At 41.9% G+C, this 26,706-nt stretch overlaps 3 protein-coding genes and 1 long non-coding RNA gene across 9 annotated transcripts; 2 read left to right on the forward strand and 2 right to left on the reverse strand.

The window, feature by feature from the left end:
* Positions 1–335: 335 nt before the first annotated feature.
* Positions 336–5,468, reverse strand: brun (trafficking protein particle complex subunit brun). The gene is made up of 10 exons (XM_002052168.4): positions 4,850–5,468; positions 3,945–4,778; positions 3,030–3,877; positions 2,641–2,884; positions 2,023–2,579; positions 1,489–1,967; positions 1,234–1,427; positions 980–1,171; positions 714–921; positions 336–655 (listed from the first exon to the last, which is right to left on the reverse strand). Exons 1-10 carry the CDS (start codon positions 5,040–5,042, stop codon positions 367–369), a joined length of 4,038 nt encoding a protein of 1,345 aa, XP_002052204.1. The 5' UTR covers positions 5,043–5,468; the 3' UTR covers positions 336–366.
* A 346-nt stretch (positions 5,469–5,814) lies between these two features.
* LOC6627495 (eEF1A lysine and N-terminal methyltransferase homolog) lies at positions 5,815–8,571 on the forward strand. Of its 2 annotated transcripts, none has more exons than XM_002052167.4 (7): positions 5,815–6,152; positions 6,272–6,631; positions 6,696–6,903; positions 6,959–7,577; positions 7,638–7,830; positions 7,885–8,024; positions 8,080–8,571. In XM_002052167.4, the coding sequence occupies exons 1-7, from the start codon at positions 6,061–6,063 to the stop codon at positions 8,487–8,489; spliced, it is 2,022 nt and encodes a 673-aa protein (XP_002052203.1). In that variant the 5' UTR covers positions 5,815–6,060; the 3' UTR covers positions 8,490–8,571. The 2 variants fall into 2 exon arrangements, with proteins under 2 accessions (XP_002052203.1, XP_032294112.1); XM_032438221.2 differs by having other exon boundaries at positions 5,865–6,152; positions 6,264–6,631.
* A 315-nt stretch (positions 8,572–8,886) lies between these two features.
* Positions 8,887–26,443, reverse strand: LOC6627494 (SUN domain-containing ossification factor). 4 transcript variants are annotated; one of them, XM_002052166.4, is made up of 7 exons: positions 26,351–26,443; positions 25,918–26,271; positions 25,654–25,854; positions 13,546–13,733; positions 11,483–13,482; positions 9,834–10,509; positions 8,887–9,766 (listed from the first exon to the last, which is right to left on the reverse strand). In XM_002052166.4, exons 1-7 carry the CDS (start codon positions 26,401–26,403, stop codon positions 9,030–9,032), a joined length of 4,209 nt encoding a protein of 1,402 aa, XP_002052202.2. In that variant the 5' UTR covers positions 26,404–26,443; the 3' UTR covers positions 8,887–9,029. The 4 variants fall into 4 exon arrangements, with proteins under 4 accessions (XP_002052202.2, XP_015028378.1, XP_070065312.1 ...); XM_015172892.3 differs by having other exon boundaries at positions 25,654–26,271; XM_070209211.1 differs by lacking the exons at positions 25,654–25,854; positions 25,918–26,271; positions 26,351–26,443 and adding exons at positions 13,835–13,993; positions 17,693–17,834.
* Positions 14,360–16,631, forward strand: LOC116651579 (uncharacterized). 2 transcript variants are annotated; one of them, XR_011416696.1, is made up of 2 exons: positions 14,360–14,433; positions 16,353–16,631. It is a non-coding gene; the product is annotated as an uncharacterized lncRNA (long non-coding RNA). The 2 variants fall into 2 exon arrangements; XR_004304592.2 differs by lacking the exon at positions 14,360–14,433 and adding an exon at positions 15,405–15,633.
* Positions 26,444–26,706: the final 263 nt, after the last annotated feature.

Below are 26,706 nucleotides of genomic sequence, written 5' to 3' on the forward strand. Positions count from 1 at the left end.
ATCTACCTATCAATATTTCACTTTCAGGTTTGAAGCTGTATACATATAGATATATAGATCATACTATTTACATATATTATGGCATTTTCAGCTGTGAAGCATAGTGCGTAGTTTGAGCTTAAATATATATATATATATTTTTCTTTATATATACATATAATGCTTATTAATTTGAAAACAATTGCTTTTCATTTTACAACAACGGTAAGATATTTGTGTTTACACAGATTAACAGCGCTATCTATCATATATCGCATAGAACTACAGGAGGCAGCACATATACAGTACTAGGTATACGTAATACAGAAACAAATACAAGTACAGATACAACAAAATTAAACTAGAAATCATTAACAATTTACTCAATCACGGCTCTACAACAGTCACCTCAATAGGTGGTATAAATTTCCATATATGCGCCTGTTGCTCGTCAAGGCTAGAAGCCGACAGAGTATTTAAATTGGCTGCTGGAGATGACAATGTTTCTAATTGACTTAAGTTGGTAGCTTCTGGACAGGAACGGCTCAAAATACTGCTACTCTGCTGTGGTTTGGTGGCGCACTCAATGCTGGTCTTGAAACGACCAGGCGTAAAAAATATCACAGAGCAATTATGCTGCGATTGCTCGTACTTATCCAAAACAGGGATTGTTATTCTGCAGTATACAAATATTATTTTTTAAATATTGTAGCGAGAGAATATGTTGCCCATACCGGTTAGGTCCAGAAATTGCCACCCGTGTCTCTAGATTGTAGTTTTCTATGCCATTTAAGTAGTCTTGATAGAATTTGATAGTTAATACCAAATTCTTGAGTGGCTGTAAAGATTGATTCGTGAGATTGATGCTAAGTAGTGCTCGCTGCCCAACGGTGCATATTATTTCGCTGTGTGGCTGCACTGGCGTATCCTGGAAGCTTATAGCTTTAAAAAGAAACCAAACATTAAATAAAACGTTGATAGCAAGGCGGTAATTACTTACCCCACTGAAGAGGCGAGATTGTGGTCAAGTCCACCATACTATGGGAGAGAACAATTCCACGTAGCGAAGCAGTGCCTTTAATATCAGTGCCCGTTAGCAGCCAATTAATTTTTACGCGCTCAGCTATGTGAGTTGAGCAAAGCTTGCTGAGTGCCTCGCTGAAGGACAGTATCTGCGTGCGAAAGCACAGCTCTGCGTTTGAAAGAAAGAGTTATTTAAAGACAGATACAATGGGAAAGACATGAATATAGTACCGCGTTCCAGATTCTCAGCAACTTCCGCTGCACGTGCTACACAAATTTGCTCCAATGAGCATCGGTCCACTGGAATAGGTACGCGACAACTTTCTTTGGCCTCGATGAGTATATTCTTGTTGTCAGTGTAATTGAGCGACATTTCTTGAGCGGTTAGGTTAGATATGTCCAAGACTAAGTAGAACTGTGAAGGTCTGCAATGAGTTTCAAAATTAATACAACATACGTTACGGGAAGATCCGTTTACTTATGTACATCTCAGCGGGTAGCACATCCCAGCTAGTTATCTGGGCACTAGGAAGCAGCTCTAAGTTAAAAGACACGGCACATTGACGACAGTATCCGGCAACCAAGGCCTCTCCGCCCGAGTACTTGAGACGAAGTTGCGCCTCTACATGTTGGCTGTTTTGTGCGGCGCGCAAGTTCGAGCCCGCTCCGCCTGGCTGCAGACTCAAAGTAGCCAGCGAATGCTGAGCGCCGGAAAAGGTTGAACGAATACTTATATTCTGCGGATCTTGGCGACGATTCTGTGGCGAGCTGACACGCAAGGGCAGGCTTGCAGACTGGCCGGACATGTTAGAGTACTGCGATAGCGAAGAAGCCCCATATTCAGAAGAGGCACCGGCTGCGCAAGATTGTATTGAGTCGGCTGGCAGGGGACAAACAAAATCAGCATCCGCATAAATGTGTAGTATAAATTCAATAGTGCTTAGCGGAGGCACGGGCAGCTGAGCCTGGAACGTAAGTGCTGTTATCACAGACCATTTTACACGTGTTGTATAAGTTTACCTGCAGAGCCGCTTCATCAATTCGAAACATTTTCTTATGCATATCTTGCTCCACATTTGAATTAATGCTTACTTCGAGGTGTTCCAGCGGCAAAGTGTTGCTCTCGTTCCGGATGGTTATGATGCAACTTGAGGATTCTCCATTGTATAAGGTCAGACTTGCAGATGTAACCACAAGGTCCGCACTGTTCATGTTGCTAAATGTGGCCGACTGTGGAAGCGATGTTTTGATAGTGATACTCGGCAAAGCTGGTATCACATCCAACAGATAGTTAGGCGGAAAGTTGCGTCCCCGCATATGCTTCAGCCGGCAGTTAGACTTAACACCCAACGTATGAGTACTATATCCCTGCAGATCCAACTGGCCAGTTTCAATAGGTGTTCCGTGTAGAGAGACATTCGTGGGCACATGCGGCTGCAAAACAATTGTCTGCGGCAACGATTCAAAGACTACTCCATTTGTAAGCAGACGCATGTCGGTGACGGCCAGCTCAAAGGGCAATGGATTGCGAAGGGTAACGCATACCTCACAAAGATCGTTTTGCACCCATAAAAAGTCTGTAAAAGAAGCAAACTATAAATAAGTCTATTTGGATTAAGGTACCATTATTACGCATGCCTATTTTGTTTTTGTCCTTTTTCTTATCCCGGCGATCAACAGAATTAAAGTGTATAGGTGTGAACAGAAATGGGCCATTGTCGGCTTTGGCGATCTTGATTCGCAGCGGGCGCAAGTGGGCAGGTAAATCTCTTGCTACCACCTGCGTGCAGTATGGTAGATCCGTGAGATTGGCGGGCGGTATCACAGTCCCATTTTCTAGCACAAGCGGCACAGGCGAGCCTTCACATTGCGCACTCAGATTCTACATCAAAGAGAAAATGTAAAAGATATTTATTAGAGGACAAACAAATTAGTTTCGTTTTAGTTATGTTGCTCAAAATTAATTAAAATTATCATAGCAACATCATAAAATCGAACTTTAACAAAATGCATCTCAAAATCCACACCTGCAACTGTACAGCCATTTCACTTTGCTCCGTAGCAGACATATTGTCCCATTGTGTTTGAAGCAGATACGTCATGTGGCGAGTAGCCAAAGCAGAGTGTCCCAGACGTCTCGCTGCAGATATAAGACTCTGTACAAGATCTATTTGCAGTGCCGGCCAACCAGCTGCATTCTCCAGCACTTCCAGAGGATCCAGCGATAGCAGATAGCCAGTAAAACTGCCCAGCATTAGACGATAGCTCTGAGTCCAGTCTGGTGTTTGAGTACCCTGTTGAACATGCTTTAGCGCAGCCAGGCGCTGAAAAAAGGCAGCCTTACGCTGGTATCCGATCTGCTGATACAGCTCCGTGATCACTTCGAATCGCTTGACGCGCTCCGACTCGCTCATACTGAGGTTTATGTAAAGAATGTTTTGAAGAAACATGGCCACATCCAGCGGCCGATTCTGCTCAATACAAATGCGCGTAGCCTTCAGAGCAGCCTCTGTCTCAATGGTTGCAGCATGGCGGTACTTGCTATAGTTAATTATCGCCTTCCGATAATAGTTGGTTATTTCCTCGGGCTTGAGTATATTCCCGGGCAGCTCGCCATTACGCTGACCATGCGGTGCTACCGATATTGTCGATGTCGAGGAAGAGGATGTTGAGGTTGTGGGCGTGCCCGATGCTGAGGAATTGTTGGTCAAAAGAGATGACACCGATGAGCAGGAAGAAGAGTGTGAGGTAAGAGCCTCTGCGCAGTTTGCTGAAGCCGCGGTCGTGGTTCCTGTCATCACGGCGGCCGTATTTATTTTCTTAGTCGCATCGCTGGCACGCCACTTCTCCGGTGTGTTCCGTAGTGGTGAAGTACCTAAAATTTGTTGAGATATTAGCATACAACATAATAAAAAAGTAAATCAAGTCCAAAATAAGCATGCCTGTTTCCTGCAGAGATGCGTTCCTGTGCAGCGTTTCGATCTCCCTCATTTGTGGATACAGAAAAACAGCCGAGGCCGCGCATAATCCTTCTTCGCTCGCGCCCACCCACAGGGAATCGCCAACTGAGCGCAGTGTCTCGTTGGCATTGTGATACAAGCTTAGTGCATCGTCCAAGAGACCAGCCTGCAAGGACAGATCCGCCAAGTTCTTCATCACACGGCCCACACAGCGCTTGCGATTGTTGCGCGAATCCATGTCCAAGCCCACAAAGTCGCGTTTCTCAAAGGGCGCCAGCAACAGACTGACCTTGTCGGCTTTCTCACGCGAACGTTCAAGGCGTCGCGACTCCAGCACCCAAAAGAGAGCGCTCAAAAAATCACCGATACGTGCTTCCAGATCCATACCGGCATCCTGCTCCCGATAAAAAAATGCCTGCGACTTAAAATTGGACGGCGTGGTGTACTCATCCTGAAGGCGGCCAGGAAGCTGGGGCTGCTCTTCCTTAATTACTACATCTGCGTTTGCGGTGTGTTCACCAATTGTTTGTAGCACAGGCTGACCATTGACCACAGTTGTCGTGCTTGAAGTGTGCTTTGTGTCTGCGTCGGGTCCAAAGAATATGGCACGTGACTCGTATAGCGTGCTGCCATAGCGCACTTTAAGGGATTCGTGGTGTCGGCACAGCTCGTTAAGCTCCGTTTGGTTGTCAAACTTTCCAATTGTTATGAGGCCGAGCAGGCGACGATGCGTTTGAAAGTCGCCCCAATCGTTGTGCTCCACGGGATGATCATGTATGAAGCGAAAATAAATGGTACGCACAGTGCCGCTAGAATCTAGACGAGAATTTAAAACATTATCAAATGTCTCACTTCTATTTATATATATATAGTTTCAGTAGAGTTACCCGTTACTTTGATATTATTGACACGTCGCACCTTCTCAAAGGCCCGCTGCAAAATGCGGGCGCGTGAAGGCCCCACACCGCGCAGCAGCACCAGCAAGCAGCTATGGTGGAGAGCATTCTGCTCGTAATCAAGACGTGACATAACTGGCTCCACGCTAGCATGGGACTGCACAAGTCCAACTGCGGCACGCATTTGCAACTCTTACTGTTCCACCTGTTCCAGTTCTAGGGTCTACGACTTGCAATTGCTCTTCACATTTCCACTAACACTTCGTACAAGCCGATAGGTGTTGCTGCTTTTATTGTGTGCAACTGACGTTGACATTGACGTGCCTCAATTGATTTCCATTGTGTCGTATTTAGATGTGAAAAACTTCGTAGTAAGCGATAACATCGGATCGCCTCCCCCTTTTATGATGCTGTTACTTTTACTCTGCCCCTGTAATGCTTACGACAATCCTCAACATTCACTCGGTTCTGTACGTGTACGTAGCAGCATGAGATTGCACAAAAAGGGGTAAATCAATTATGTCAATGCCCACGAATCCAACAGAAACAAAACGCAAGTTAACTTTAACAAGCAAAAAATCAGTTTTCAGCTGTGTGCTATTCGCAGTGAATGGCAAAATCAAAAATTGCATATGCATGCGAATGGCTAAAGCTGCTTACATTTACAGAAAACTCCTCCTTCTGTTGACATTAAATACCACAATTAGCGGTACTGCCTACTTTCATTTTTATTGTTGATTTACTTCTATTAACTGGCTTGGATTAGTTGTGACAGGGCAACAATATTCTTACTTAAACGCACTTTAAGGCATCGCATAGAAACTTTCGGCTTATATTCATTATGATTGTAGGTATATGAGTTTTTTCGCTCCAGTCTACTATAGAATTACGATATTCAACTCGAAATGTTATCGATATTCGCGTTGTAAGATCGTGAAGCTTTATTTGTTACTTATTTTATTTACACAAGAAGCAATTTTTTCCGATAGAAAATTTAAGTCTAGTTCAAATTATTTCATAGTAATTTACCTGGCGATATAAACAAACCAATTACTCAAATAAACTTTACTCTCTGCTACGTGACGTCACAATTATGTGGCAAAATTTAGTACATTTTTTAATAACATTGAAGTAGCACCAATTGCGCGGTAAACAACAAACGTGCTCGTTGTTGACTACAATTTATTTGCTAAGAACAAACAATGAATTTGTTGCCAAGAACGCGAGAGGAGTTTGCCCAAACGGACTACTGGAATGAGTTTTTCAAAAAACGAGGTGAAAAGGCGTTTGAATGGTAATTGCACGCATGTACTGAACCCATCATGCACCGTATGCCGGTCATTGCGTGTTTAGCACATGAGGAGGAAGAGGCTTGGTGATAAATATTTTAATTGCAATTATTAAGTATTTCAGGTATGGCGAGTATTTGGAACTATGCGATCAGATACACAAGTATATAAAGCCCGCCGACAAAATTCTGATGCTTGGTTGCGGCAACTCAAAACTCAGCATGGACATGTACGACACGGGATTTCGGGATATAACGAACATTGACATCTCTCCTGTTGCTGTAAAAAAAATGATAGAACTGAACGCGAAAACACGGCCGGACATGAAGTTCATTCAGATGGACGCAACGGATATGTCATTTTCAGATGAGAGCTTCTCCGTGGCTTTGGATAAGGGCACACTAGATGCCATATTTGTGAACGATGCCGAGGACACCAAACATATTGTAGATCGTTATTTTGCAGAAATATTGCGCACAATGCGGTATGTCTACGTGGCCAGATCAATAATTGTGGTGTATTAGTAATGCTCTCCTCTTTAATTGCAGAAATGGCGGTCGGTACGTTGGTATATCCATGTTGCAGGAGCACATCCTTGACTATCTGCTGGAGTTCTTGCCTCGTAACAATTGCATGCTGCGCATTGTGCACTGTCTGGATGTGGAACGTGCCAACAAGGAAAGAAATGCCGAGGAATCACTAACGCTACCTGTTTTTGTTATAATTGCCACCAAGTTTAAGAGCTTGCCTATGCCGGTGAGTAACTGCCTCAGATTGCCACGATACTTTTGCATAATTTAACAACTTATAGATCCTCGAGTTTGGAATCGGTAACGACAAAATGCAACGCTTCAGTTGTGCGGCCGACCTCACCAATGCTGTGGCCTCTGTGCAGAAAGCAGCGCTGGTCTGCAATGGATTGGCACGCTCAAGTATTGTTGGCCATAATGAAGTCACCATGGACCTGCATCGCGCTGCAGAGTCAACGCCTCGATACACGGTTCATGTCATGGATCAACTGCCATCGCGAGGTCTTGGCAAATATGCCGCCTTTATTGTGCCTCAGGGACGAGAAACCGAGTGGCTTTTTGCAACAACAGCAGGTAGAAAAAAACTGCAGGCATCCGCCAAGTTTCAGCGACTGGCTGTTGTGACATTGCATCGCGATCAGGTTTATAGCACGCTGGAAGAGGTGAAGAGCGAACTGGCTTATAGCATTACGAATCTCGCGCCTGCAGGTCTGAAAGAACAGATTCCCTACTTATCTTTGGGCTCTGAAGTAGGAAAGCGGGAGACGTTGATTTCTGGATTCTCTAAATTATCCGGCGACTTTCGCATTGAAGAAGTGGAAATCGATGGTAAGACACTTCGTCGTCTGATATTCCTTAAAAATCAGTTTGTGGTGCAATCAGAAGCTTTGGTGAAAACAGGTAAGAATTGAAATTTGTGGCGATCTATAAATATATGTGTACTTATAAACTTTTTTTTAGTTAAAATCAAAGGGAAAAAGGATCGTAAAAAAATAGACTTTGGTTACTTGGCATGCCATCATCATCTCTTCATGTCTGTGGGCGTGCAGCTGGCCGCGACTATGCAGGGCCCGAAAAAAGATATACAAAGCGACGTGCTGGTCATTGGGCTGGGCGGCGGTGGGCTGTGCAGTTTCCTACATGCCGCATTTCCGTAATTCTTATCTATTATTTGTTTTCTCCCAAACTGAATCAATTTTCGTTGCAGTCAAACGCGTATTACGGCTGTAGAAATAGATCCCATAATGCTGGAAGTAGCTGAGCAATATTTTGAGCTCAAGCAAGACGACCGTCTTCATGTGGTCATTGATGATGGCCTCGCTTTTGTAGAGCGCTGTTGCAATGAAGGTACGAAAGCCGTTTATTATCGTTTGGAACTACTTTACTACATTAAATTTTGCAGGCATACATTTCGCGGCAGTGCTTTTCGATGTAGATAGTAAGGATCTGTCCCTGGGCATGAGCTGTCCGCCCAAAAGTTTTCTTGCCCACAAGATACTTATGTACATAAAGGAGATCATTGGGCCCAATGGCCTCTTCATGTTAAATCTGGTGTGTCGAGATGAATCGTTGCGCGAGGAGGCGATGGGCGATCTGCAGCGAGAGTTTGCATCTGTTTGTAGCTATAAACTGGACGAAGATATCAATGAGGTTGTTTTCTGTGCAAACGATGAAAAGTACAAAACAGTCGAGCAATGGAAGAAGCACATGGGTACAGCCGGACGTCACCTGAACAGTGCTATTAGGGATCAGAAATTGGCTAACAAAGATGCGCTCGATGTTGCGGACTTTTTGAGAGAATTGAAAATATAAAAATTAATTTTGTAGTGATTTTATAAATAAATGTTATCTGCTTTTACTTTAAATAAACGTACGATTTATAATTATTTCAATATGTAATGGCTGTAATAAGGCTAATAACAAACTAATACAGCGACAATTTGCAATGCTTATAAACTAAATACTTTTATTAGCGCTGGGCAAGAGCAAAAAAGGCTTGGAATATTAAGTGAAAGCAAGTACTTTCATTATTGTAGATTTCCATTGTTTAAATGTATATACAAGCAGCGAGCATATAAATTACAATTAAAAATCAAATGAAGGTATAACTAATTTGATTTGACAGTCATTTGCATATTACTGCAACACTAAGGAACTCTTGAGAGAAACGAATTGAATCTTTTGACCGGTATTTTACAAAACTGGAGTGTTTCATTCACACAAAATTTTTAATTATCCACGTAAGATAACATCAGTCCAATTGATGCCGTTGGTAGACAAACCTAACTGAACACAATTGAGGGAACAATTTAATAAGTAAAACATTTAAATAGTCGGCAAACGTCGTCTTCTTCAAAAGACTTTTCGAAATATATTATTGAAAGCACGCTGCTTCTTTTTCGTTGTGGAGGAGGTGGTACTGGCGCCACTACTACTGCTGCTGCCGGCGGCAACAGCGCTGTCCTTGCCGCTGGGCCTACTCTCGCCAGAGGAGAGTATGGCCTCGCCTAGTATGCGAAAGGAGTTTTGCGTTGAGTTAAAAGGAAAGTTGATTTCCGACAGAGATGAATTGTCCAGGCTCGCATTGGGCGTAGAAGAGATTGATACACTCGGCACTGACAACTGCTTTGACTGCTTTTCGCTTCGCCTTAGGCGATACCATTCCCAAGAAGTCGCCTCATGCGCCGACTGGCTGCCCTTTACGCCACCCATGCCGTTCAGACTGCCTCCTTTGTTTTTATTTTTGCTAAACGGCGACTTAAAGAACGCTGGCGACGAAACGCGTCGACACTTTTTCACTGTCTGACCCTTGTCAGCCTTTCCATCGACTGTGTCTAGGATCTGGTAGCCTGACGGGCCTTCAGGCATAAATTCATTGTAAGCCAAATCAGTGTTGGGTATGAAGTTGCACAGATCTTCGTCGTCCAGTATGAGACTCTCATCAAAGTCGCTCTGCGTAGGCTCCTCAGTTAGACTGTTTTCTGTATAGCTGGCAGGTGCCGACTCCTGGCGTTTCAGCTCCTGTTGGAACTGTTGCAGCGATTTCCTTTTGGCGGACTTATTTTGCATCTTATTGCTCTTGAGAGTGTCTGCAACAAATTGATAAATGCATATAGCATAAGTTGCCATTGTCACAGGTTTAATCGGTCCACTTACCCACATCGAAGAACTTGTCGGGATTCTCACCGCACGTCACTTGCGCCGAATCTAAGCTAGCGTGCCAGGAATGCTTTGCACCTTTCCGCCTGTGCAGCGAAGGTCTTGTGTTGCTCATGTGGTTGGCAATGTTGTTGTTGCTCCCATAGCAGACTGATATCTTACGCTGCCTGCCGTTGCCGTTGCCAGCGTCGGACTGTACCGTCAGGGACGAGTCTCCGCAGCCATTTAGTATAAGCATGGCTTCCTCGCTAGGCCTCCGCTGCTTGCCGGGCGACTGCTGCGTCATTTGCTCATATGACTTGCGACGGCTGAGCTTTTGCTGGCTATTATCCGTCGTTGCCTGCGGAAGCAACTGTTGGGTTTGGCGCCGCAGCTTGCGATAGTAGACAGTTCCCAGCACTAGCATCAGAAAGATGCACGTGCCCACTATGATGATGACGAGGATGCAGGCCTGCACTTGGTATGTGAGCGCACGCACTTCGCCGGCCAGCTCGGCGCTTTGTTGCTTATAGAGTTGTTCCTGGTCAATAAATCGTCGGCTCTGATCCTCCAGAGTGCGCACTGTGAGCGACTGTTGTGTAAGCGTCTGCTGCAACTCCTCCACCTGCTTTTTATAACGACGCGACAGCTCCTCCAAATACTGCCCCGACAGCGACATATTACGTTCAAGCGCCTGCAAAAGACAGAATTGGATAACAACATTAAACAACGCCCGGCTGCTTGGCGACTTTGACGTCATTGTTGATGTAGCCAAACAGTGGCCATGACAAGGCCACCTTTGCAAATAGGTGAAACAAAGCTTTAACTGGAATAACGTAATAGGGGTGTGTCCAGGTGTAATAGCAGCTAACCGTAATACGTCTACAACATGCGAGGCTGGCACATGCACGCTACGGAAGCGGGCGGGAACTAACGAAGTTTCTATGTCCTTACTGACATCCGCGTTGGGTAGATTTCTGTGAAACCCCAATATAAACAAGTCAGAGAGCCCGATTGCGAGTTATCCAACCCTAACCCAAGCTCCCCTTACAATCAATATAACTTCCTTATATACATACGCATAATGCTTGATGCGCTGCCTAAGTAAATTTGTTCTTGCATATCTTCTTCGGTGCTTTTAGTCCGATCTGTTTAAACATTTAATGAACAATCTAAATATGGCTGCATAATGTTTGCAACTAAACAGCAAATTTTTTTTTAATTTAGAAATGATGGTGGTATTAAAATAGAGAGCAACTTCATGGTAAGACTTTTAAATGCAGCTCCTATAATTTCTAAATTTATGCTATGGGCTTAAAAACAAAAAAGGAACAGAAGATTTTAAAATATATTTGCGTATGGTATAGGCAATTATTATATATTTAAAAAATTAGGATTTCTAAGTCAACCCGATCTGTCATTACGACACGGCTAAATAAACTCATCTCAGTTCAGACCGAAAATGTATATTCCTTAATATTGGTTATTTATATTCATCGTGTCTGGGAAACTATTCTTAAAATGGTTTTCTTTCTTTTACCTGAGACTTGCCTCAACCTGATTTTTACAGACTGTTACGAACATTAATTTAAGACGTGTCGCAGTGATTACTGAAAATCGACTGGAAAGCAAGGGTGCCAAGTGCAACCAAGGTAATTGCCACTCACCTTAATGCGATTCGATAGCCTTATAAAAACGCTCTCCGATTGCGGTCCGTGCGTTAATTTTGGCTGTAAATTTAGGCTGCCCGCATTGCCGGCATTGGCAGTGCCTCCGATGTTTGCATTGCCATTGACCACGGCCGCGGCAGCCGCAGCGGCACCGCCACCTGCCGTTATTGATGCAACCGTTGTAGTCAGCAGGCTGTCGATGCTCTCCCAGTTGGACAGATTGCTGTCATCCAGTCCGTTGCCGCTGCCTAAAAGATCTGCACTGTCCGATTCGCTCGAGCTTGTTGGTGGGTGGCTAGTGGTCGGGCCAGTAGGCGTTTTGGAGGCCTCCACTTCGTTGGGGTCAACTTGAGATGCCGGCGTAGCCGTCGGCGTGTCGGGAACAATGGGCACTGAGCCTTGTGTTGGGTTTTTCTGGGTGTCAGTGGGTACGTTAAATATATTCACGTCAGATGGTGTAGCCGCTATTGTGGAGCTGTCTGTTGGCTGTGGATCCAGTGGGGCATCGGTTGCAGACTTTTCGCTTGCCGTGGACATCTCGGCAGACACTACTTCCAAGGTGGGTGTGACGGCAGGCAAGGAATCATTAGGTGCGGTAACTTTAGCCTCTGATTTCGGCTCTTTTGACGAATCAGCTATGGTCAGATTTTCGTATAAATGCTGTGCTACATCGAGGTTACGCTGCCGCTCAGCCTCCGGCAATTCAACCGGATACTCGACGACGCTGCTGTGCTCCGCCTGTAGAAGCTTGCACATGGCACCCACATGCTCTGCAGGCAACATGCTCAGATAGAAGCTTTGGCGCTTGTCCATTCCGCTTGTCGCGCGCTCCTCTTCCCTGAACAGGAGGGAAGCCAGGCTGATGTTATAGTCTGCTTGACAAACGCGAGATTGCAGCAGGTGGGTTCGCAGCTGCGGCAGCAGGAGTAACTGCTGCAGCTGGTGCGACTGACAGGACAGAAGATTGTTAATGCGATCCACGGCAGAGCTGTTGCAGCTCTGGCAGCTGTAAAGGCCAGCAGTGGGTGTGAAACAGAGCAGCGAATCGGTGGACCAGCGTAGCGGCTTGGATGGCTTAACCAGCACCTGGGCAGCCTTTTTGACCATCTGGATGACCGCGTCGGAGGCGCTTTGAAATATGTTGGCACCGCCGCCATCAGTGCCGGAAAGTGTCTTGTGCAACTGTTCCTGCCCTCCAAAGTCATCGTCAAAGTCGTCCAGTTCATCGCTGTGCCGGATCTCTGTTTCGAACGCCTCGAACTCGGATGTGCCGAACACACGGAAAAGCGAAATGGGACAGAAGTGTTCCTTGGAATAGTGCGAATGTATGTCCACGCGTACAAATTTCCCAAACAGATGCGGATGTAGCTCGAACGTTTGCACCGTGCGCTTGTCCTCCGCCACAAAGCGGCCCACGTTGCTCCAGTCGCGAGTGGGAAACCGTTTGGACACGGCAACTGTAAAGTTTTTTGGCGACGAGCTAAAGAGCTCAAAGTTGGCCAGCTCCACTTTTTGCGCCTGCACGGCCTCGCATAGCTCCACCACGAACCAGATGCGACTGCCGCAAGTGCTGAGCATATATTCGTCACTCGAGTGGCTCAGCACAGCTCCCGTGTTGGTGGCATCTGCATTCGAGGCAATTATCTTGGCGCCGCAGTCGGGCGATGCATAATTCTTGGCGCGTAACTTTAGCGACGGCGGCTTGCCGCTTCCCGAGCCGGTGGCATTTCGACGCTGCGCCGAATTGTTGACAACCTGTTGCTCCAGCTCCATGGCCTGCTCACGACTCGCCTCTGCCTCTATTTGCTTTTGCGCCCACTCCGAGAAGACGGGCATGGGCACTTCCTCGACAGTCTCATTGCTGCTTGCGGCTGCCGCAGCATTTGCGATCTGGCCTCCTTCGCTGGTTACATTGCCATCCACGGTAGCATTCGATTCGGAGCTGGCGAACGCATGGAGCTCCAATCCTCCGCCCGGATCGTTGATGTTCAGTTCAGCTACAAATATTAAGAACTCATTAAAATTCAACACGTTTTCGATAATGCTCAATGGCTACGCACCTTTCTGCGCTGCTTCCTTGGCAATTTCAAACGCCTGACTTGGCGGCTGCTGACTCTCGGTTTTGTTACCCGAACTGTGCGCCGCCTCGTGCGGCAAGACTGACTCCAAGCGATCTTTCACATGCTCAACCTCCAGGGGCAGCTCCGCCACGGTTACGGCGGGCAGCTCGGTAATTATTTCGGGCAAGCTGGAAAGAGACGCAATTATTGCATTTGTTTACAAATGAGTCAGGAACTTGCCACAGTAATATGATGATTTTATAAATGTCTATGTAGCTTATTGTCTCACCTCATGAACACTGTCGATATGGCAATGATTTGAGAAAACCATAAAATCCAAAAGAACATTAAAAACATGGTTATGTTCGTTCTTAGCTTCTTCAACTCATTACTTAAGAACTTTACAATGTATTGTAGCAGCATTTTGTTGCCAGCACTTTAAGTAGTTCTACATGCATTTTGTTGTTTAATAAATAATTAAGAAGCGTCATATTTTTGCACTGATTTGACCATCAGCCACACCTGTCAGCCCAACAACACCTACTAACTAGCCGAATACTCTCAGATCAAAATGGAACAACGACTATAGCATTGCCTTTAAGTTATGAAACGAAAACGAAACGAGGCTGTTGAACAAAAGCCCGCCACAAATACAAAAGACCAGCTGTTGGTAATTCTATAGCCCATCTCAAAATAAACTGAAATGATAAATAACAAAAAAATAAAACGACCGTTTATATGCGCGCTCGTAGATGCGCTCCCAGATCTATAAAAGCAAGAAGAAGTCGACTGTCGAGAAGATATCCTCTAATGTAAATTTCTTGCCTAGGTTCGATATATTGAAAATAAATTTTTAAAATAACTTCTTTATACATGTAAAACCGGATGGTAAGCAAAAAAGATTTATACAAACGTTTTTCGCGATTTTTCCGCACAAGCGGGTGGAATTTCTCGAAACCTCGTCTTAACGTAACTACAATGAAAAGTGCAGACTCCTAGATCTTACTGTGAGAGCTGTGATCACCAAACAGTCAGTCCCTCCGTCCGTCCGTCCTTCAATCAGTCAGTCAGGACAAACAGTTTTACATATGTATATACAGATATTTGGGATCGAAAATGCTTCCATCTGCGTTTGCACTAAGGCATTCAACCCTTTTACCAATTTTCGATGGGTTCATAAAAATATAAACATTACTTTAAAGTAAAAAATAAATATAACTTTTGCTTCTGCATGTTACGTATATTTTTTCGCTCCATTTTCGTGCACATTTTCTTTTAGCTTTTGGGACAAAATAAAAGAAAACAATTGATCTTGGGTTTTTTAGGATTTTGTTTATGGATGCATTAAAGTGCGCTTGCAACTGACACCTGCAGACAATGTTAATTTGAACGCCACGGTCCGTATCCGCGCTTCCACTAGAAAGTATATCAAATGGACTACGCGACTACGGCTAAACGTGTTAAGTGTGTCCAATTTGCACGAGCCAAAGTTGTTACTTCCCTGTTGCTGTTACTGTGCAACGTTTTTTTTTTTTTAAGACCGCCCAAAATCATGTTTAAATGCAAAAATTCTATAATAAATCTGAGCTGCAGTCGCTCGTAACCAGGTATCAACAACGCCCACCTTGATGTCTGGCGTGGGGAAACTCCAGGTTTCCTGGCTGGCATATTTATGACTTGTTCGCCTGCAGCCTGCATCAAAACCTCAACCGAAATCTGTCTGGCGTTCGGTCAGCTTGCAATATTGTAATACTTATGACTGGGCAGCAGCCGGCTTGTTTCGGCTGTGTGCTACAAGTTTGGCAGGAATTTCTGGCTTTTGCATTTGAATAGATTAGCCGCATGTGAAATACTTTTGGCATTTTCTGTTGTGACGCTGTGAAAACTGTCGTTAACATAATATATATATTTTCTTATTTTTTTTTAAAAAGTGAAAATATGTAACATGGAAAGTTACTTAAGAGCGCCGCCGGAGAAAGGCTCAAAGAACCTAATTTAAGGAATGCTCAGAGCCAGCCAAGGAAACAGGCAAATCGCGAATGTCTTTATATTCAAGAATTTTAAAGCTAAATTCATAGAATAGTACAGGTAAATTAAGGATTGTTCGCTTTAAAGATCAAGCTAAACAGTTCTTTATAATTCGAAATCAGCTTTGAAAACATGGCTTAAAGTCGACATGAAGTTAGTTTTAAAGTGACTTCAACTGATGTCATTTGTTATTTCACTAAGAGAGCATTTTTCAATTTTATTTTAAGACACGAGAAAGTCTATCATTGACAGCCGTAGATCATATATCCATGCATGGCTAAGAAGCACTCCTTTACCAAATATTTAATATATCATATTGTGATACGATTTGATACGCGTTTGATTCAGTTTTCATAGGAAATATTTCGAAAAACTCATTTATGACCGATTATTTCTATAAAGGAATATAAAATCTTATTCCAATATTAATAAGATATATCTTATAAGTCGGAGATCGCTCCTTCACACATTCCGCGACAAAATTAAAATATACACAAGGATATAAAAAAAATTAATCTGTTTTCATAATCACAAACGCGTTCTATTTCGTAGTTACCTTAGGCTAATTTACAATAATCTAGCCCGAAACTTTTAACATCATTTTATAATTCTCCACAGCAAAAACGAATTATTTTTTCTTATTCTTAACATTTCGTAGTCTTGTGTACAACGCCACGAAATTCGCAAAAATATGCATGTTCAAGAGCAAATATTATGTGGGAATTTTAATGACACATATTTTTGTTGTTGCGATCATTAATCTAATTCTGTCGTTGCAGCGCGAAAGCTATTTATGTGGGCGTTGCAAATGCCGACGGTCATAATAACTACTGCATGCAACTAAAATTCAGTTTCATGTGTGTCCAGATGTGCATTTATTGCCAAAGAGCCTACTCTTGGATGGCCAGCAGATGAACATGAAGGTCCTCGAAAGCTACGCGTAGATCAAGCTCATTTTGAATCCATGTAGTCAGGACTAGCTCGCAGGCTGTTGGAGCATATTGATTTTAACACCCTGACAGATACGAGAAAATAAACTATATGTTGCGTAATTATTATACATTCATTTTTTTTTTTTTTTTGAAATGTGATAAGTGTGTTTAATGCGGAGTAGAGAGAAGCAGAGAACTGTCTGTCAAAAATACACAACCTGCAGCGCGTATTTTGGTGTTTCCATTAAGATGGACATATTTATTACAATATTGATGAATAGCGGATATTACCCGGCTTTTTCCGGAACAGGTTTTGCTTTACAATTGGTGGCATTACACGTTTCACGAGCGTGAGAACTTTACTATTATTATTGTAGACCCTTACAAAAGAGTTCAAAGGCGATCGGATAAAAGCGAAAATTGTATAAAAATATATAAAAAATTAAGTTTGCATACATCTTAAACAATTTAGTAAATTACCACAAAACAGAAAGATTAACTCTCGAACATGCAACATTTGAGCTCAATTTCATTTGAATATTGAAATAAGCGTAAATAAAATTTTAAGTAAATTTTAACACGTCTTGAATAAATGTGCTTGTCCATAAATTGCAGCCCGATTTTCTACTTGAATTTTTCACGAATTGATTGGTTGACTTTGCGAAAAGTGTGAAGCGCCTCTTAAGTGCATTTTAAAAAGTATTTTCGAATATCAGTTTGAGACCGGATTGTAAATTAAAAACGTATAACCACTTATGGCCAATGTTTAATACTCAAAATGTCAGCTTCCTTCAATCAGGATCAACAGTTTATTGTATCTATTGGTGGGTTTTGCGACTAGAGATCGCGATGTCAGCTCATTTGCACACTCGGATATAATTAATGGTCAGTTGTTGGCTGCGAAGATCAATAAGACGATTTCCTGTACCAAATATCAATAACAGCCTCTTCAGCATTGAATCTCTAATAAATATTGGCAGGGCAAACAATATTTCTGCTGGCGACACTGAATGAATTGCAATTAAGCGCTCTCATAAATATTTGTTAAGAAACAAACATGCGAAACCACTTTGGCAACGTTATCCATTAATGAATATTATGGCTAAAAGCTTAGGTTGTTGTTGTTGGATTTGTTGTTGTTGCTGCTGCCGTTTAAGGACGAAGGATTTGCGGTTCGTTTTAATTACATTTGCAAATGAACGTTACAAAGCGAGTGCACTGCTGGCACCACGTCTTACACGTACGAACAGGACACTAGGTTCGGTTTACAGGATAACACTGATATGGACTTGATCTTGGATAGATAACGCGCCTCGCGGACTCACCGAGCCAGCGTGCGAGCGCACGATCGCACCACTGGAAATCGAAATGAGAACTGAACGTGTTACAACTAAGCTCTAGTAATTGCGGCCCAAGTGTGCAGAAATTTCCGCCATATGTCGTAAAAAAGAGCGAGAGACGCACACAGCCAGGTAGAGGCCAGTGTTGCCACATTTAGCTATTTTCAAGCCAAACATGGCCAATCATAGCCAAAACTATTGAAATTCGACTGTTACGTTAAGTTTCGATTTTTGGCTATTTAATGAAATATTGCTGAAACCTGTAAGATATTGTCAACATATAATAAGCAGAAGCTTCGGCATGACTCTAGCTCTTATTATTTACCGAAATTGCCCAAAAAAACAGGATATCGATATCGATTTTTATCGATTGCTTGGAAGATTATCGGAAACAAACTCGATCTGCGCGGGAACTAGGAGCATCTAAATCTAAAATTTCAAGTCTCTAGCTCTTATAAGTTCTGAGATCCTTGCGTTCATACATACGGACAGACGGACGGACGGACGGACGGGTAGACGGACGGACGGACAGACAGACGGACGGACGGACATGGCTACATCGACTCGGCTATTGATGCTGATCAAGAATATATATACTTTATGGGGTCGGAGATGCTTCCTTCTGCCTGTTACATACATTTGGATTTTGCACAAATACAATATACCCTTATACCCATTTTTATTGGGTTCAGGGTATAAATATTGCTTCACAGTACACTGCCCAAAAGAACCCAGTTCTTTGTCCACTTGTATCCAAACATACGAACCAAATTGCCAATTTAATGCAGCTCAACTTTAGGTTTAGCTGCTTGTTCGAAGCGACAGTTGGCAACACTGGCACAGGTGAGCAGAGAGCACGTCACATACCACACACACACACACACATACACACAGGTGGAAAGAGTACACCTCTCGCCTCTCAGCTCAGCTGAGCAGCCAATATCAAAACGCCATTGCACAGTGCACTTGCAGAGCGAATCGCTAGCCGCGTGCCAACTGCAGCTTGCCGGCAAACTTGTCGCACAGCTTCGCGTGCACACACACACAGATGTGTGCGTGCGAGTGTGTGTGTGTAACTTGCCGCTACTTTGATAACAAGTTAAACAATCCGCACAGATGAAACTTTCACACTCTACAGGCCTTAATGAAGGGTTTATCTTCAAGATGTTAAGATCTAAAATCTTATGTTAACCTACAGGTTTTTAGAGATATAGTTTTGTTTTTTTCATATTTTCTCGTTTAGTGCAAAATGTTTATATTATTGCTCTAGTTAAAAAAGTTAAAAATTTAAAGTACAAATGCATATTTCATATGCACAAGACTTATAAAACCATAACTAATTCATATTTATGTACATATATTGTGTGTAAAAATGCAACTCTGACATTTGTGGTCTGCCCCCTTCTGAATTGTTGCGGGGGCTAATCCGTTTCCGACGCCTTTTTCTGTTGCAGTCGAACTCTAGGGATACAACCACGGCTTATAGAAATAGCCACACGACATGTGTACTCCTAAACACAAACATAATTGTACATAACAAGCTAGGCGCTCTTTCTGAGCGTGCGCGACTGACAGTTACCCTTTAGTCAGCTCAATAACATTCATTCGTTTAGGGAAAAGACAGATTCAAGCAAAGCTTCTCTTTCAGATCAAATATTGGGTGTTATTTATTTTAGGGCTGAGATGCCTTATTCCTCCCTCTTAATATATATATATACAGCCTACATTTTACAGGGTATCAATAGTACGAATACGCTATTCGGGCACGCGGGTTCTTCTGCTATTAGCAAATAAATATTTATTCATTACCCCATATGAATAAATTCTTAAGGTCTCATACTAAGTATTCATGATTCTATATCATTGTTAAGCATAGAAATAGGAAAGAACAATTCTTAAAAGTAGTTTTGTACGAAAATTCTATTTCAATACAAGAACTCATATTTTGATCGATCGATCTTATGCCAGCTAAACTCCCCGACTATCACGATAAAAAGACGAACTCTCTAAGTTTAAGCTTTAGCTCAGAGACTAGCTTGCATGGAAGGAGACAGACGAATATTCAGACATAGCTATGCCGACTTGGCATTTGACACTGATCCAATATATATATACCTTATGAGATCGTAGACGTTCACTTCCATGCGTAATTTCCCGAGAAAATTATAATACCCTCTCCCAGTTTGTAAAATGAATGAAGCTTAGAAGTTTGTGCGTAGTTAAAAAACGACTCGGAGTTGATTTTGGGTTAGATAATTGGGATTTAGATAGAAACACGGTTAGCAGAGTTTAGGCTTTTGGAATATCCTTTTTATCTGTTATCTGTATCCAACTCAAGTTTTCCCGTTTTCGATAGTTCGATCCATACTCAGTTTCCGGCAGGTGTTTTCAAAAATTCCTTCAATTTTCAATAGAATTTTTGTATTTATTATAAATAAAGTTAGTTATATATACTAAATTTTGTTATTCAGGTCTAGGTTCGACTGTTCTTTATCCAAATAATTGGGTTTATAGAAAATAAAATGTTGAATTCTGGGTTTAAGATTGGCCTGTTTATATGGATGCTGGGTAAAGAACCTGTACACTATCTATCGGCTCAGATATCTGCACTTGCCTATCTTTTTTACAACTTAGGTTTATGTTTTTTTCCTTCACATTTTTATGGGATGGGGGCATTAATAAGCAATTTAAGCAAATAATAAAGTGCATGATTGGAAATGCAACAGAAAGTGAAATTGTTGTCTATAAATCTGCACACACCAAGCAACCTACCTTCATGCATAGGCCATAAGCTTTGCGCAAAGGCAATAAAAATAAAACCATTTGGCAATTTGCCTCCAGCCTGTGCCGTCAAAGATATTAGTGGCCACCGCGGAGCTTTGAACGCCTTTGATGAGTGTCTTTGTTTTTATTATTTTTAAACACAAACGACATCCACATCGACATCGACATCGACATCGACATCGACAGCTCCTTTAGTGCGTCGTGAGGTTTTCCACAAACAGATAAAGGTTACCGCGAGCCGCAAGTGACAATTGAATTTCCCGCTGATGTTGTCTTTGCTGCTTAGCCCATTGCAAGTTAAACACTTGTAATGCGAAAGTGTTTTTGTGTCACAGCGCTTACACAATGGCCAAAACAACAAATTCAACTCAAAACATGGCTAACAACCACACACACACACACACACACACACACACACACGAGCTGTTAAGTGGTTGACTCGAGGCAATCGCCAGCCAGCTGGAACAGAAGCGGACGAAGCGGACTTCTTGTGGAGTTGGCTTTGCGTTTATAAGTAGCCAAAGACGAGCACCAAATTGCAGCACATCAGCCAAGGCTGCTCGACTTGAAAATACCCAGCGCCCAACTCAAAGCAGCCAGAAAGATTCCAGAATACCCTATAGATAACGTCCAAATTTAAGAGGTGTAGCCTTGGGCTTTAGTAGGTAAACACTTTTGTAGGTCATCTTTGGAACCTGCCAGTCTCATGAAGATTGGACTATAAGAATCGGAGTTACTACAGAAAGCATATTCGACAATTTAAAAAGAAATGGTGTATATATTTTAAGGCATTTCCACATTTTGACACAGAGTATCGCCTAGTCGGGCACTCCCCTGTGGGTTATTCTTACTCGTATTATTTTTTTCATTTATCAAATACCTCCTTCTGCTTGTTTTTATACATTATTAACAAGTACAGGGTACGAACACCAATGCAACTGCCCCTATGCCAAAGTAAAATTCGACGCCTACGATGCCAGATTGCATTTAGTTTGATGGATACAGCAATTAAATGGTGGAAAAAATGCCGGCAAAACAAAGAAAACAATATGAAAACCGGATTTTTTGTATGTGGACAGGCGCCTACGTCACATAAAAAGTGCTCGGGAAAATGCAGTAGGAATGCGAAAACAAAACGAAGTGAAGGTGTACGACAAGACCATGATTTGCAATGCCGATCTGCGCAACAGGCTAATCGATGCGGCTACACGAGATCAGTGATCGGCGATCGGCGATCAGCGATCAGCGATCAAATTGATTAACCAAGTCAATGTGCGCACGCTCACAATCAATTAAATATGAAGACATTGAGGTGAGGTGATCTGTGTTTTAGTCTGGTGCTGAGCCTCAATCTCCCACAACAAGGCGGCTTAATCATTTGCATGGGCAACAATCGCAGCCATTAAGTCTGATAGCGTTGCGCATGGGTTTGATCGTCGTTAGTTTGATAGCATTATCATGTTGTTGTTGTTGGACGTGATTATGGCTTTTTTTTCGGTTGTTGTTGTTGCAGCTTTGATCAGAGTAACAAGATCATGATGCATTTTCGAAAGCCTAAATTGCAAAACTTACTCACAAAGTCCTTACACATTCGCTGAAAGTGAAAGTTACGATCATCGAAGCTGCGATCACCTGTCATGTGTGAAATGTCTGGAAGGAGATTGCCAGACTGCAGATGCTTGATAATTGGTCGCTTGATTCTGGCGCATTGGATTCACTTTTCAAATGCAAAAAGCCTAGCACAGCAAATATAATAATTTATGCTAGAGTCCGTTTATGAGCTCCACTCAAACCGAACTGGACATTTTAATATGATACCATTTAACACCTTTACCAAATAACAACAACAACAACAAAGTGTACTATGTTGTGTAAGGCCGTATAAGGATCGAACGAGCATCGATCGGCGTTGGCGTTAACTCCCACAGCGTCTCGCCGGCTCGTAAATAAGAAAGAAAAAAGAGTAATATCTAGCCCGACGCAGTTTGGTTTTTTGAATGAATTGGCCACCAATAGATAGTCCAGACAGCTGGATAGACCAACAGGCGACAGCCGAGGCATTTAGAAAGTCGCCGCTCACACGCCGCCGTTTAAGAGCCAAGGAAAATAAATTGAAAACTGTAAAGCAAATTACCAGTAAAATGCATTGTGACAAGACTTTGCGTGGGTGCTTTTTGTCAGCATACGGCCTATTCGCCAATGCGATCTCTTCAGTTTATATATATTGCCCATTATGCCACCTGTCGTATGGCCAGCACGCAACTAATTTACCATCAAATAAATATTGTATTATGTCTCTGCGCATCACTACAATATATTATTTACTTTGCCTAACTGAACGACTCGTGTGCCATGCACCTTTCTCTATGAGCTAATAGGGAATCTCGAGAATATCAAGCTTTAGAATATTATGAAGAGGCCTTATAAATTTTTAAATGTCCATTTTAGTTACCTTATATGATGCAGGTGCACTTTACGAAGGGGTTTCGGCAAATGCCACCCGATAAAGGTTTGTATGTCAAAGATCTATACAAAATATCATTTGAGACGTGTTTCACACTTTTCGCAGAATCCAAGCTATATACAGGCACCTATGTATGTACATTTTTGCATACCTGTGTGCATATATATGAATGCATGTTAATATATGTATATATGTAAGAACGCATGTTTGTTTGTGTATATATATAAATATGTAGATACATACATACAAACATATATGTACATGCATACACACATACATATGCACATACAAACATACACACATACATATGTACATACATACACACATACATATGTACATACATACACACATACATATGTACATACATACACACATACATATGTACATACATGCACACATACATACATACATTTGTACATACATGCGCACATACATACATACATACATATGTACATAGAAACATACACACATACATATGTACATACATAAGTACATACATACACACATACATATGTACATACATACATACAATGAAACATACACACATACATATGTACATACATACACACATACATACACACGTACATACATACATACCTACATACCCTACATACACGCATACATACATATGTATATATATAGCAACAATTATATATATGTACATACATATGCATATTAAAACATACATATTTATGTACATACATACAAAAAAAATAAACAAAAACAAACAAAAAAAAAACACCAAAAAAAAAATACCAAAAAAAAAACTACACTGCTAGCTAAGCATGCAATACTGCAGAGCCTACTTTAATTCTTGAGAATCGAGGAGGAGAGCACTTGGCAAAAATTCAACGAAAAATAAGCTTGGGCTGTGTTCAGTATTAGAAAACAACCATGGATGCATACATATATTCATAAATGCACACATACATGCATGCATACACTAACATACACACGCCCACACACACACACACACACGCACACGCCCCCAAACACACACACAACATTATTTTTGGTATAAAAATGGTACGCTCAAACATTCCAAATTTCCAACCCCCATAACTTGGTCAAATCACATTCGATTTTCCGGAGGCTTGACTTGATGTGCATGGTTTGGCCTTTTAATCAATTTCACATTTAAATCTAGCAACATTATTCTTGTAATATATATATATATATATATATCCATATACTTCAAATGTTGAATAAACGTTCTTATATAATCATATATTGAGCAACAACATGCGGGAATTGCGAGGCTTTCAAGGGAAAACCCAACACGACTGCTCTAGTCAAGAGTGCCCGACTTGTTAATACCCTTTACTTAAAATCCCAACATTAACATAAGAACTTTCTTATTAATTCGGCGCTAGGTTTAAAAGTAGAATTATGACATACTCTCTTTATATTTGAGGGGTAATGGAGAGAGGTGGTATCCATAAAGTAAATTTTTTCTCATACGAGGTATGTAAAAACAATCAGGCAGCTAAAACCAACAGCGTAAAACTCTATGAACTATTGATTTTTTTCGAATTGCCACGCTCCCAGTGGATATATAGCTTTTCGATTTGCACGGTTAACCTTTACGGGGTGACGTGGGCTAACAATTTTAGTCTCACTAAACTTAAAAACTGAACGTGGCTCAATATGGCTAACTTTGACTGACGCGGATATACACGAGTATATACTTAACGCGTTGTGAACGAATATTAAAACGGCAGTGACGATTTTCTGTACATAATGTTTTATCTGTTAAGATTGAAAATTGGGCTGAAGGAAGCATCTCCGACCTCCAATGCAGGTTTCTTTTCTTTTATTACATTGGATATCTGCTCACATTTCCCCAATATCAGTAGATATTTATTTTAAAACAAAGTCTTTTATGCATAACTTGAGGTAATCCCATCTAGGGACACCGATTTAAGTATTTAAAAAGTAAATCATTAAATCTCTTCATAAAAAGTGGTACCAGAAGGTATTTTATAGGGTATCTTCGAGTCGGCCGCTCTTGAGAAAAGCGTTATTGTTTACCCACGTTATAATAATAGTCTAACAAATAAACAATGCTGATAAGTGTGCGAGTTTGTACAAAATATTAAGAAGCTATTTAAAAACTATTTGCAGATAATACTTTTAATACAACATTAAAAAAAACTCAACAATTGGTTACAGGGAAGTAGCAAAGATTACGTTGCTTGAGCTGGGGGGGCAGTGATGCCAATTCAGCTATTTTCTAGCTAGTTTACTGCAATTGTATTTTTAACATTGCATTTGGCTTTAGTTGGCAACACTGGCAAGGAGCAAAGCGATAGCTTGCGCTCTCTTGATGTCTCTCCCCATTTGCGAGTAAGTTGCGTTTCTCGCGATTTCTCACGTTCAAGATGAAGGCAACGTGCAGCTCGGCACGCTTTCAGTTAAATAAGTCTATGTTGATTATTGCAGTTGGTCCCGGTATTACCCAAAACTGCACTTATATATGTATGTATGTCAATATGTACATGTGCAATGGATGCTTATAGATACAAATGAAAATGCAAAAAAAAAAAAAAAAACAACGTACCTTTGCTTCCGTTGATGCTCCGGAGCTGGAATCGGTTTGGGTGCAACGCCACCTTGATTTGGTTGCTGTAATTTGTCTACTTGATTTACATCTATATTATCATTTATATTAATATTATTAATTTTGTTTAACTGATTTTTTGGCACTTTAGCGGTCGCTGTCTCCTCTGCACTATTACTTTTTTCATTATTAGGCACTACACTAAAATATTTGTTATTATTATTGATATTTACATCAGACGGCAGCACTTTTATATTCACTGACGTGTCTATTACCGCGTCGCTTATAGCTTCTGCACTACTACTTGGCGCGCTGCCCAACTTCATCACAATGTTATCTTCTTCTTGCTGTGGCGACGACGACGTCGTCGTCGACGTTGACGCTGTTGTGGTTGCGGTTGGTGGCGCATCTTCTTTTGCCACATTTGTAACTGTTTTAAATTTTGTTAACGGCATGGCGAAAGTCCCCTCATTTTCTGAGGCTGGCGCCAAGGCGGCCAATGGAATCTGCATTCGAGCGTCCGCCTGATGCACGGCCCTGTTTGCATTTTCCGCTGTTGCAGCATTTGCTGAGGAAACATCTGCCGCAGCAGCATTATCATATAGCCAGAAACAGCAGCTGCAAGAAAAATGGAGAGTCGCGACGAAGAAAATGGTTAGGTACACATTGTAAAATTGTGACTTGCTTGTTGTCTTACCTTAGTATTAGATTAATGTACATAAAGCGCACTAAATGCAATCTAATTTTCATTCTATTGTTTTCCAGCGCGCGCTCACTTATTATCAAGATATAACAACAAGGCGACCCGCTACTCGGCGCGAGGATGTTTCAATTGTCTCGCCCACTTATGCTTAAACTACTTTATATTATATACATTATTGCCATTCGTTCAATAACGAAATAGTGCAATCTGTTAAACTATGCACAAAACTGTCATACTGTGTTGCCTTTACAAATAATAATAAGCAAAGTGCTGCTTAACTTGTCGCAGCCTAAAAAAATAAAACAAATTATAACTAAAGATGTGTGTTGCGCGATAGCCGCAATCGATTC

This window comes from Drosophila virilis, chromosome 4, assembly GCF_030788295.1.
Source record: "Drosophila virilis strain 15010-1051.87 chromosome 4, Dvir_AGI_RSII-ME, whole genome shotgun sequence".
Lineage (NCBI taxonomy): Eukaryota > Metazoa > Arthropoda > Insecta > Diptera > Drosophilidae > Drosophila > Drosophila virilis.